We start from the raw sequence: 13,099 nt of genomic DNA on the forward strand, positions 1-13,099 counted from the left end.
AGGTGCCAATCCTTAATGGGGAGCGGGGAGCAGCCCTTAAAGCAGAACTTCCCCTTTTGGGGGAAGCTCCGCTTTAAGAGAGATTTCCTCTCTTTTCCTGTTGGGTGTCCAGGGCAAGAAGTGAAAGATATATCCTAGCTGGACACAGACAGAAAAAGACAGGGGTGTTAGCCCCTTCCTACTCTATAAGAAATATTTAAAAAAAAAGACGGTTTTGGGTTTACATAGACTTTTTTTTCTGCACAATGAGTTGTAATAAACAAAGCATGGAATAGTATAAAAATAATATTTTTATGCATGGTTTGCTGTTATAACATGTTTTATTGATATTTAATATACAAGTACATAAAATATTACAGTGCAGTAAACAAAAACACATATGTTTCAAAAGATTCCAATCTGATGTAGTCCTTGTCCCATCACTTACTAGTGCTTTTCTAGCTATTAGTCACTGTTTCATGATAGCTCTTGTAGCCCAACTCTTTCACTTCCTCTTCCCAATCTCCTTCTCATCACTTACTACCATGTTTTCCCATCAGATAACATTACAAACATTACAAACACATAACATAAGTGTGTAAAGTAGAGTCTACAATGTGGCATAATCGCTGGTTCATATCAGCTCTGAACACCAACATCTATCAGTTCCAATAACTGGGAACGTTTACACTGCTTTTGATTTATAAGTCCATGGCAACACTCTCAATGTGTAATTTTGTATCGCAAGATAGGATTTATTATATATCACGTTTGGTTGGGTCATTACACACTTTTAGTGGAAAAATATGGAGGCTGCCATTGCTGACCTCTCCTTCTGAAAGTGCTTATCATTTGATTGCAATATTAGACTTTCCTGTAAGGGGATCAACATTGGCAGCCCCTATATTTCCCTCAAGACATGTTTACATTAAAGTACATTTTGTTCCTATTGGGACAAGCTCAGGTTTTTTGTATCACTAAGTCCCTGGTCACACCGGTGTGATTTGACTATCTATCAAATCGCATGACAAGCCACACCCTATTGTCCCCATTGCAAGCGGTCATTTCACTGCAATTCCAACTCCGTCGGTGTTGCACCAATTTCGAAAGTATTTCATGCACTACGTTTTGCAAGTTTACATGCGACTTACATTGTCATCTGTGCATGATGTCGCACAGATGTCTTCCAAACTCCCACTTGAAGTTAGACTGACATCCACCTTTAAAATCGTGCAAAATCAAGTGAAGTTGCACGGTTTCAAAGTCGGATGTGGTGTGACCGAAGACTAAGAGGATCTTGCTACAGTTATCTAGAGAAGACTAAAGAATGCTTTGTAAGGATCTACAATTTGCAAATGGCACCAAGCATCTTCCACTGGACACGAGCAATTATATATGTAAATATATTTTTGCAGAATTACTTTCATCTTCTTTGGGTTGTCAGTTATCTAGAAAGGTATGCATGGCTAGAGTAAATTTTATTAATGGATTTAAAATAAACCTGTACTTTGCCTATGCACAGCAAAGCAACATGTTCACATTATTGTCAATCCCACCAGAAGCCTATATCTGTGTAGCACCCTCCTAGTCAGCTAGGGGGAGCTAAAGTTCAGTCAGAGGCTGAGTAGCACCCTGATGCAACAGTCAGAGGGGTCAAATTTCGGTCAGAGTTGAGAGGCTCTCTGAGACTTCCCCCTGCACTAGAACTTTGGAGAAGATTCTAGAAGAAGTGGGAGGGAGTGAGGAGTGGCTGGTCTGCACTCTCAAGGGATCCTTGCCAATCCCAACAAGAGGTTTGGCTTGGGGCCAGAACAGCCCTTAAGAGTTGCAGAGCCTGCTTAGCAGAAGGAGAAATCAGGTGGAAGATGGAGGGCAGGACCCTGGGACGGGGCCCAGATAGAGAGGGGCTTACCTACAGGCAGAGGATCTTGGGAGGAGGAAAGCTTGAGACTTCACTGCCCCCCACAGGGAGGACCACCTATTCAGCAAGGAAGGAGCAGTCCAGTTAGAAGGCCTGGTAGCAGCCACCAACCCACCAGCAGCATGAGAGAAGGACAGAGTGAGTAGACCTACCCCCCTGGGCCAGTAAGAGAAGAAAGCACTTCAGTTGGAAACTGGATTATCTTACTACCTGGGACTGTCTTCTTTTAAAAGTAGCAGATACTGGATCCCCTGTCCAGGGATTCTTTCAGGCAGCTAGATAAAGGAGGATCTGGGGTCTAGGGTGGTACTACAGGAGATGCTGGATAGCTCTCTAAGAAGATAATTTTTTGATGTAAAGGCTTGTATATAGTTACAAGAAGTTTGTCCTCTGTTACTGTTCCCTTAGGCATCCCATACACCCCTTACCCCATCCAAGTTGAATTTCCCCTAATAAAATCCCCAAAAAACAAGCTCAAGAACTGGTTACTGTCTCCTGGATGCAAGTCTGTATGGAAAATGTGTGTTGCCTGGCTGTGCAAGACTATAGGGGGACCCAAATCTCTAGCGACTCCTAAGGGAGTAGTGCTACATCTGTCTTTCCTGCTGTTCCATTCAGGTACAGGGAGTGAGGAAAGTCACAGCTTGGAGCTTACACAGGGCTCCCCTATCCTCATGTGACAATACTGGGTGTCTAAATGGCCAATCATGTAGGAGGAAGGGGGCTAAGTCACAATTTCTCCACAGTTGAAAGTACTTGGTATATTTCCCCACTTGCAGAAGCACAACAAAACATAGGGAAATATGCTTTGTATAAGCTGCTGCAAGTCTTGCCATTAAAGTGAGACATTGCTTTACTTTGCATTGGCATAGATTCATTAGCAATTTGGCAATTTGGCTGTGCATTAAAAAAAGCTATTGACTGTCTGAAAACTAGCAAGCAGAAGACTTCTTTGTTCTTTTACACTTGATACATTATTATAACATTTATATAGATCGCTGCTTTTTCAAGCACCTTACAATTTTGTAATTATGGACACAGTTTTAAAAGTTTCAAGGTTGTATTTTATACAGTTTTGAACTTTTCAATAAATTTGCGTAAGTGCGGAATGCTGTAATATCTAAGTGGATAATTTAAGACAACCAGTGATAAAACTAAGCCCACATGGTATGACCCACATGGTAGACATGCATGCTTATGTGCGATTTGCTTAATAAAAGCTTAAAACTACACATCAAACATCTATGAATTTATACATCATGACCACACTCAAGGCACAGTATACCATTATCCCTTTGGAGAAATTTTTGGCCAACGAGTGAAGCAGTGCATTTTGAACAACTGAAGCAGTCTGTGTGCCAGTGAAAATCCTCAAATGAGATATATTTGCCACCTCCTTGACCTGCAATGAAAAGAAATGTCAGATTACTGTGGCAAATGTGAGAGGTGATACATTAGTGTTAGCGAAGTACATGGTCCATATAATGCTGTCAAGAAGTCATTATCTCAATATGTGTCCAGAATTAACTGTCACGTAGCAACCAGCACAATATTTTGCTTGGTACCTATTTTAGTATGAAGAATGAGTCACAAAGAATCTGACAACGGGAAGACATACGAGAACTGATTCGAGGTGTCCTGTGCCTAATAGTAGTTGTCAAGTTGATAACATTGTACTAATTCTGTTCAGTTCCACAATGATGGATACAGCTGGAAATGTGCTTAAGAAGTTTTAGTATTTCAAAAATGTTAAATGGTAATCACAGGTCCCGTTATACCAACTAGAAGAGATTTACAAGTATAAATATAAATTAGAATCTCTATGCCTCCATGCACACTGGCGTTAAAAAAAAATGCCAGTTCCCTTGGCAGAAACAAATGCTCGGACAGAGCGTTTTTGTGCACTTTTAGGTGTGTTTAGGAGTGTTTAGCATTTTTTTCTGCCAGAAAACTCCAATCACAATCCAGAAGGGTTTTTTTTCTGCCTCTATATGCTCAGCTTAAACTATGCCTCTAATCCTCCTATGTACATGGACACATAAAATAACATTGAGCTGCTTCTACAGGCAAAACTTCTATAGAAGCAACAATTTTTAAGCCAGTGTGCATGTTTCCCCAACCTCCAAGAACAGGTTTTCTATTTAAATTAGCTACATTTTGTATATTTCATATGAATATTACATATTCTTATATCCAGCCAGCAGCTAAAAGCTTTATACTCCATATTTTGTGTTTTTTTTTTCCTTATCTGCTGTTGAAGAAGCCTGTTTTCAGTGCTCAATAGCCCAAACTGTCATTTACACAGAGAAGCAGAGTCAGAGCAGTCACTCATCCCCTCTTCTCAATTCGTTCCAGTTATATTGAGAAGCATTATGCAATAAAAAGAGATAACTACAGTTGTGCTTTCTACACCCATAGCATTGTTTGCCCTTCACTAAACTTCACTTTAGTTCTTCCCGCTCTTTTCTTGATCTTGAACTGAATATGTAACCTTGCAAGCAGCAGCTTGACATATTATTCCATTTGTTATGTACAGGTTTAATATTGTGCTAAGCAGGGCTTTTTTTCTCAGAGAAAAGTTACAGGAACTCACCCCCCTCCCCTAGATCACACTTGTCTCTGCCCCTAGAGCCACCCCTAGAACTGCCCCCTTTAGAGAATAGGAAATCAAGTATAATTTGGTGGGCTAGCATGAGCCCTTAGAGCTGTTATTGAAGTAAAAGCAATAATGGACCCACTACAGCAAGAATAGATTCCTCCAGCACACAATAGACAGCCCCCCATATCCAGCAATAATAGATAGCTCCCCCCATATCCAGCAAAGTGGCAGCCCCCTATATATCTAGCAAAGAGACAGCCCCCATATATCTAGTAAAAAGACATCCACATATATTCAGCAAAGAGACATCCCCATATATCCAGCAAAGAGATGGCTGATCCAGTAGTGAGACATCCCCATATATCCAGCAAAGAGACAGCCCAATACAGCAAGGAGACACCCTCATACAGTCAAACAGACAGTCTAATGCAGCAGAGAGACATCCAAAATATTCAGAAAAGAGACATCTCCCTATATTCAGCCAACCTATTATTCATATAGGTTTACTGGGGTTTTAACAACACACTCCCACCTTGTTTTCACAGTCAGAGAACAGTGATCAGCTGTGGAAAGCCAGTTGATTTAATATATCATTCTTTATATGAATGTTCTGGTTTAAATAGAATATATATGGGGGAATTCAATAAGACACTACCAACAGTTTTCTTGCAGTATGGCCCTTTAAAATGGCTTGCACCAGATTTACAAAACCCTACTGCCCGTTTTGATAATTTTATTGACATGTGCAGCAGATTCAGGTACAGTAGTTCCTAAATGCACCACTTTTTACAAAGTAACACTATTAATGCACTAAATTAAAAAATAATTATCTCTAGTTCGTAGATAACAAAACTGGAAGTAATTCAGGTCTACTCTAGCTTGCTGCACAGAGAAAGGCAGGGTGCCAGTCCCTGTACACAGTGTAGCACAGCAGCAAATATGCTGCTGCTACCTTCTCACTGTCACTGGTTGTTAAGGAGGTCATCGGCTTCACAGCCAACAGCCTCCTAACAACCAGTGATGCTGCAGTGGAAAGTTGAGAAACTAGTTCCTCATCAGGTCTGTTCTTACTTTCTAATTGACAGAAGACAGTGGGACGATTCTATAGCCAATAGCGGGCTGTCTATTGGCTAAGGGTCAACCCACTGCCAAATTTTTAACCACAAGGGGAGTGAGGGTGGAGTGTCTCTGTATGAATGCTGTGGTCTCAGTGCACCTCCACACTCGGTGCATGCCCCAGATTCATGTACCTGGCTACAACAGGTACATGAATCTGTCACCCACACCAATATTTGTCACTCTGCTTACGTGCCTTTGTCACAGAACTGCTCCCTCACCACTGGGACAAAAGACCAAAAAATTATAGCCGGGCATTGCACCCAAGGACTAGAGGACACTAGCTTAAGTGCAACTGGAACTGTTTATTGAACAGAAATACAGGTTTTTATAAACTTCAGAAATAGGGGCAGTCCGCACATGAACAATAAAAACAAATATTACACATTGGGATAAACATCACACACTGATTAGTTAACAAGGTAAAGTTGACACCAGACTAATCCCATCATGAAGGGACCTCCAGGAGGACTAGCCAAAGGGACAGAAACAATAGGTGACTCAATTAACAATGGGACAAATACACATCAATAAACACGTTGCACATTGATAAACAGATTACAGCAAGGGACTTAAGCATCAGGTTGTTTTGAGCTGATTATATTAACATCTGCTTAGAGTCTAGGAGGGGGGTTGAAGCTGTCAATGGTGGTTTGGGCACAGAGACTCCAAATCTATATACTGGTCCTCCAATTCTCAGAGTCTGTGTGTTTTGCGGACACATGGTCTTGAATCCGAAGTAAAAGGTGCCTCCAGGCACACACTTCCCAAAGAACAGAACCCCCTCAAATACCAGGGCCCAGGGGTGGACTGACCATTTGGAAACTCTGGCACTGCCCGAGGGCCCGTGGTCAGTAGGGGGCCCCATGAGATGCCCCTGGTACCTTTTTCATAGGTTTTTTGAGCTTGGGCAAGGACACAGGGGCCCCATGAACCCCTATTGCCCAAGGGCCCCATGAGTTGTCAGTCCTCCCCTGCCAGGGACCATGGTCAGTAGGCAAGAGGCTAGCCTGCAGTACCCTCCAAAAGCCCCTGTCCTGGTTGGTTCTGTCAATTGAGGCATGGCACATTGGACACTATTTTTTTAATTCCTCTGGTAGTCTTTTTAACTGTTTTAAGTGTTGTACAGTGCATGAAAATTAGATAAGTTTTATGTAATAAATGTTTATAATTTTCAGTCATTACATATGCAGGCTCTGCTTTTTGATTTGCAGTCTAACACAATGGGGTTGATTTACTAAAGGCAAATGGGCTGTGCACTGCAAGTGCAGTTGCTTTAGATCTGAGTGGAAGCTCTGAAATGAGGCGAAGCTCTGCTGATTTCTTTCATCCAATCAAGTGCAAGAAAAAATGCTGTTCTTTTATTTTCCTTGCATGTTCCCTTCAGATCTAGAGCAACTGCACTTTCAGTGCACTTGCAGTGCACAGCCTATTTACCTTTAGTAAATCAACCCCAACGATTGTGCTTTGCTGCTCCTTCTCACACCGCAGTGCAAAGTAAGTTTGTGAGTCTACCAATGCATTGAAAACCATGCCCCCCTCCCCCCCCTAGTTTGACTTGTATCTGAATTTAACAGTTGTTAAAACAGTGATGGTAAGTAGAATTAACCATTGAGTGTCTGCAGGCTGATCTATAAATCTGTATATCTAATACAAAACAAAAAGATGAAAGAATAAGCTTTTAATGTAAAAGTAGTATCAACATTTACTATAAGGTAATAGTAAAAATTATCGTTACAAATGTATTTTACGTAATTAGAAATGCACGTATTTTAACAGAAATGAAATAACATGCACACAATCTCTATCTCTGTTTTCTAAAACAATATGGAACTTACCAGTAATAGGTTTAGCACATGCAGTACACTTTTTGGCATACAGATTACCAAAGCACTCTAAACAGTATGGATCCTCATCTTGCTCTGTGAACTCTTGTCCCGCCAGCTTCTTCTTACAATTTGTACATACAAAGCATTCACTGTGCCATGGCTGATCTTGGAAAGAAATTCCTGATGTGATGATAGCCTTTTTAAAAAAAAAAAAATGAAAGGTACATGTCAGTGCTTTGCTACACTTAGATAATCAAATGAGAAATACAAACAGAAATATATTTAAAACAGAACTTCTGCCAAATATACCACGATAAAAATGAATTTCCCTCTTAAAGATAAAATAGCAAAACCATTTTGCTTTTTCTTCAACATTTAGCTCCAACCCAGATATATCCCCATCAGTACTTTTTGTCACTAAATGTCCTCAGTCTGAAAGATAGCATCATTCAATAGTGATGGGCCAAACACCCCCCTGTTTGGTTTGCGGTCGAACATTTGAACATACTGAAAGTTTGATCATGAACTTCGAACAGGGAAAATTTACTGAGTGGTATCTTACTGCATCTGAGTATGCGGTAAGATACCACTCAGCTAATAAAATACTCCATAAGTTATATTATTAATTATTTAACAAGGGGGCCCCCAGATCCCACCCCCCATCCCATGTGAATGAGTATGCGGTACCGCTGCCCATTCACAAAGAAAAAAGTGTAGTAAAAAATTATAGGAGACAGTCTTTGACAAGCCCCTTATTAAAAATAAAACAAAAAAAAATGTTTCCTGAAGTAGATCCAATATCAATCACAATGCCCCCCACCACCACTGACCTAAAAAAGAAAAGAAAAAAAAAAAACGCTCTGCTCTCTACATTGACTCACGGCCATCTGACAGCTGCACCGGAGTGACTGTTCTTAAATACTATGATCACGTCACAAGGGGGCGCCACCCTCTGTTTATGAGTCATTATGCGCTGTGAATGGCCAAAGCATTGCACCTGACCTGTGGTCAGGTGTATTGCTTTGGCCAATCACAATGCACTGTCAGGGCACAGTGCATTGTGGGGCACAGCGGGCAAATAGCCCACCGAACGCCCTTACCGTTCGGATGTTTGACTCAAACATGAAGCACATCTCTATCATTTAACCCTCTTCCTAACCCAGGTCATCCTAGACTAGCCTGTGACTGGACATTGAATGGAGAAGCTGTACAGTGATGAACTCATCTTTCCGTCACGCTGCTCACTTCTTTTATCAGCATGCTTCTTGCCAGCACAAAGTGACTCCTTGTACTACTTCTTCTTCTCACATTCCAGCCCTGCTATACAGGGACTGCAAGAGTCATATACCAGGTCAGATTCAGGTATTTCCATTCCTTTTTTTTTAAATACAGGCGTACCTCGGTTTACGAATTTAATACGTTCTGCGGGACTTTTCGTATTGCGAAAAATTTGTAAACCGAAACACGGTTTCCCATAGGAATGCATTAAAAACCAATTAATCCGTTCTGGAGGTCAGAAGAAAGTTAAAAAAAGTTTTATCGGTTCAAAACTCTTTATAAAGAGCACTTTAAAGGCATAAATAGTGTACAGGGACATGATTAAAAATTAATTCGTAAATGCATTGAAAACCAATTAATCTGTTCCGGAGGCCAGAAAAAAGTTTTAAAAAGTTTTATCTGTTCAAAACTCTTTATAAAGTACACTTTAAAGACATAAAGGGACATGATTAAAAAAAGAATTGTAAATGCATTGAAAACCAATTAATCTGTTCCAGAGGTCAGAAAAAAGTCAAAAAAAGTCTTATCTGTTCAAAACTCTTTATAAAATGCACTTTAAAGGCATAGTATTATACATGGACATGATTAAAAAAAAATTGTAAATACATTGAAAATCAATTAATCCGTTTGTATTGCGAAAAAAATTTGTAAACCGAGCCATTATTTACAATGGATTTTCATTCGTAAACCAAAAATTACATTAACCGAGGTGTTTGTAAACCGAAGTACGCCTGTACATTAAAATGATGTATCAAGGATTACAGAGCTGTATTGTTTAAAGTATGTTCTTTGTATCTGCCTGACAGTAATCTTTAACCACTTGCTGTCCGGCCGCTGTATATAAACGGCTGGAAGGTGGCAGTCCAGGGGTGGGTTGCCATTCATAAACGGCGCCCAACATTTTGGACCGTGCGCGCTCCCTGGGAGCGCGCAGCACTGCGATCCAGTGCCCGCTGTGTTCGAACACCGATCGTCCTACGGGACCTCTGGGCGAGGTCCCGATCTTGTGATCGCTGATTGGCCAATCAGCGATCACATGCAGAGTAGTAAGCAAGATGTCACTTCTAACATCATTGGTTACAACGTCTGAAATCTGTGAATGATCAGAGGTCACATGGTACAAGGCTATTCACAACAGCCTTGTACCATGTGACAAGCTGTGACCAATCACAGCTCACACAGTAGTTCTCAATGGCTGCAAGAATGCAGCCAGAGAGAAGGAGAAATGATTGCTTTTACAGCCTTTATGGGTGTAAAAGCAATCAGTGTAAAAAAAAAAAAATCTTCATCACCCCCCCACAAGTAGTACAGTGTCACCATGGTGACACTATACTGCTAGGGTGACAGTATGTAGAAAAAAAACATAAATAATAATATAAAAAAAATATATAAAATGTAAAAAAGAAATTAAAAAAAATAATTTGGGTTTTTTTTTTTACTAAAAAGACACCGGAATAAATTTTGGGCAAAATTTATGATGAAATATTATATTATTTATTTGCAAAATTGACATTTTCTTTTATATAGCACAAAATATAAAAATCCCAGTGGTGAATAAATACCACCAAAATAAAGCTTTATCTGTCTCAAAATAATGCTAAAAAATTCATATGGGTAGAGTGTTGCATGACCGCGCAACTGTCATTCAGTGTGATAGCGCTGAAAGCTGAAAATTGGCCTGGACAGGAAGGGGGTAGAAGTGTCCGGACTTGAAGTGGTTAAGGTGTATCTAAAGGCAAAACTTTTTTTTTTTAATTTTGGATAGAGTATTGAAGGGTTAAAAAAATGTTCAGGTTTTTTTCTGCTGTCTGTGGATTTTTCTATGTTCAGGTGAATACTGCCATTGGGACAGAAAATTCCCCAATGGAACATAGATATAAAAGTCTTGGATTTAGTATTACTTCAGGTATATGCACATAGGTGGCATGGCCTGTCAGCAGGGGCGGACTGACAAATCATGGGGCCCCCCGGGCAATAGGGGATCATGGGGCCCCTGTGTCCTTGCCCAAACTCCAAAAAGCCTATGAAAAAGGTACCAGGGGCATCTCATGGGGCCCCCTACTGACCCGGGCCCTCGGGCAGTGCCCGAGTTTCCAAGTGGTCAGTCATTGCCTACCTGTCAGTGTCAATTCTTGGCATTTTCAGGTGCTTGAGATGCATCTGTATACAGCATCCAGCCTATCAAAATCTATGACAGACTGAAGTATCCTGTGGATTTATGCTGTACCAAGCAATACTCTAAATAAGCATTCATATGCATTCAGGGACATAGATTTTGAGTGCAGAATTCCTGCATTCAGGGCATACATCCCTGAAATCATATGGTCCTATACCACAGTACTGCTTAGCACAGCGTCATTTTTCACTCGGTCATAGATTTTGATAAACAGCTGGCAGCAGGGCTGGACACTGCACCTGTGGCTCCTGGGCACCCAAAAACACCAGAATTCAATGCAGAGTGTTCAATCCGCCTGTGCCAATGAGGCCTTAAAAGCCACCTTCACCTTCCCACACACTTCTGCCTGTAGACAAGCCCGCAGTATCGTCACTTATAATGCAAGACTGATGGTCCTGCTTAGTATATCATAATGTCACAGCTGTGACCACCAGTCAGAGCGCCGAAGTGAAGCGGCTGCAAGACTGGACACATTGAAGAAGGAGCCTGCGGGAGCAAGGAAGATACTATAACTAAACATGCTTTTTACTGGCACTTTAGGCAAGGGTAGCCCTACTGCAAAGGTATTTTTTCCCATTTTGCCTGAGATCAGCTATAAAGCATAGTGGAAAAGGGAACACACTGGGTTGCACAGAAATGACCTCTTTAATCATTTAAAACACAAATTGTTGCACTTTGAGAATTAAAATTTGGTACAGAATTAATAGGCTGAAGTTCCTGCAGGCTCACATCAAACGCCCGTGTAGGGAGGCAATCAAACACCTCTGTAATGACTTCAAAGGTAGAAGATGCAGATGGCGCGCACTTACATGGTTAGAGTGAAAAACTGGACATTGAAAACTAAAGCGCTGTATACCTTGTTTTAATTCTGTAAATGCAACTATTTGTTTTTTAATCTATTAAACAAGTTGATTTCTTCACAATCTCTTTTTTGCCATATTTTAGCCTTCTTCCTGCAGCATGTGGGAATGCCGTGAGCTTGCATGGATAAGCAGGTTGCAGACTGTGCCCACCAGTTAACGTGTTCTTTGTAAAGTTTTTTATTAGTGATATGGTCCATGGACTATTTTCACAAGCATAACAGCCAAGAAATTTCAGATCCTGTTGCTGTATGCAATAAATATTTTTTCATTAGGTTGGATGAAGGAGCGGACTGACAACTCATGGGGCCCCTGGGCAATAGGGGATCATGGGGCCCCTGTGTCCTCGCCCACACTCAAATAACACCCAAAAAAGCCTATGAAAGGTACCAGGGGCATCTCATGGGGCCCCCTACTGACCCCGGGCCTCAGGCAGTGCCCGAGTTCCCAAATGGTCAGTCCTCCTCTGGTTGGATGTATACTCTAAGATGCCCATACACACATTAAAGTGGGGTTGAGACTTGTACAATGTGTTAACACATGCACATTATGGAGAGTTTTTATGTGTATGATGTTAAGGCAGCCCATTCAACTTGAATGTGCTGCTGATGCATCCAAAGTTAGACCTGAACATTTTTTTGGGAATGCAACACACAGTAGTGCATTGCAACAGGCTACAGTCAGGTACATTACTTTAGTCCGTTGGGGTGCCAAAAAAAAAAGAAATAGGTCAGCACAACAGTTTAAACCTGGCCTTACAAGGTGTAGAAAAGCTGTGACATCGTTATATTAACAAGTGTAAGAGAACACAATAAATATTTTTCAGTTGAAAAAAATGTAATATACTATACAATGAATCATCTAAAAGTAATGCTAATATAACTTAGATACAAATGTACCAATTTTTGCAAAAAAAGTTATCATGTTATCTTTTTCTATAACAGTTCTGATTCTCAAATGTAAATGGAAGAGATGTGTTGGATTTCAGCAAAGCTTTTAACCTCCTTGGCGGTATGATTCTTTCCGATTTTGTGTGCTGAAAGCGGTACCATTTTTTTGCATGGAAATATGTAGTTTTTTATTGTAGGCTGTAATTTTTAGGAATAACTCACTGAAATCTGTACGAACAAGAGTCTAGTAAACATCCCGGGTATGATAAAATTTGAAACACAAAATCATAAATTATAATTTAATAAATAATCATAAAAAATAATATAATAATAATAATACATTTAATTCAATAATATAATCAAACCAAAAACACTGAAATTTGAAATACAGAGGCAAATTCGCACATCGCTGAGCAAAGTCGCAAAATCGTTTTCAGTGTCTGATGACAAA

At 40.4% G+C, this 13,099-nt stretch overlaps 1 protein-coding gene across 2 annotated transcripts in view; it reads right to left on the reverse strand.

The window, feature by feature from the left end:
- Positions 1-301: 301 nt before the first annotated feature.
- Positions 302-13,099, reverse strand: part of FHL5 (four and a half LIM domains 5) — a 58,534-nt gene continuing 45,736 nt past the window's right edge. For both annotated transcript variants that reach the window (XM_089665327.1, XM_089665335.1), the window contains exons 5-6: positions 7,454-7,640; positions 302-3,302 (exon numbers count right to left, since the gene is read on the reverse strand). In XM_089665327.1, coding sequence (XP_089521453.1) covers positions 3,151-3,302; positions 7,454-7,640 — 339 coding nt within the window. In that variant the 3' untranslated portion in view covers positions 302-3,150. The remainder of the gene's footprint in view (positions 3,303-7,453; positions 7,641-13,099) is intronic.

The sequence above is a fragment of the Staurois parvus genome, unplaced genomic scaffold (assembly GCF_062004578.1).
Source record: "Staurois parvus isolate SC_StPar_1 unplaced genomic scaffold, SC_StPar_1.0 ptg000048l, whole genome shotgun sequence".
NCBI classification, from domain to species: Eukaryota; Metazoa; Chordata; class Amphibia; order Anura; family Ranidae; genus Staurois; species Staurois parvus.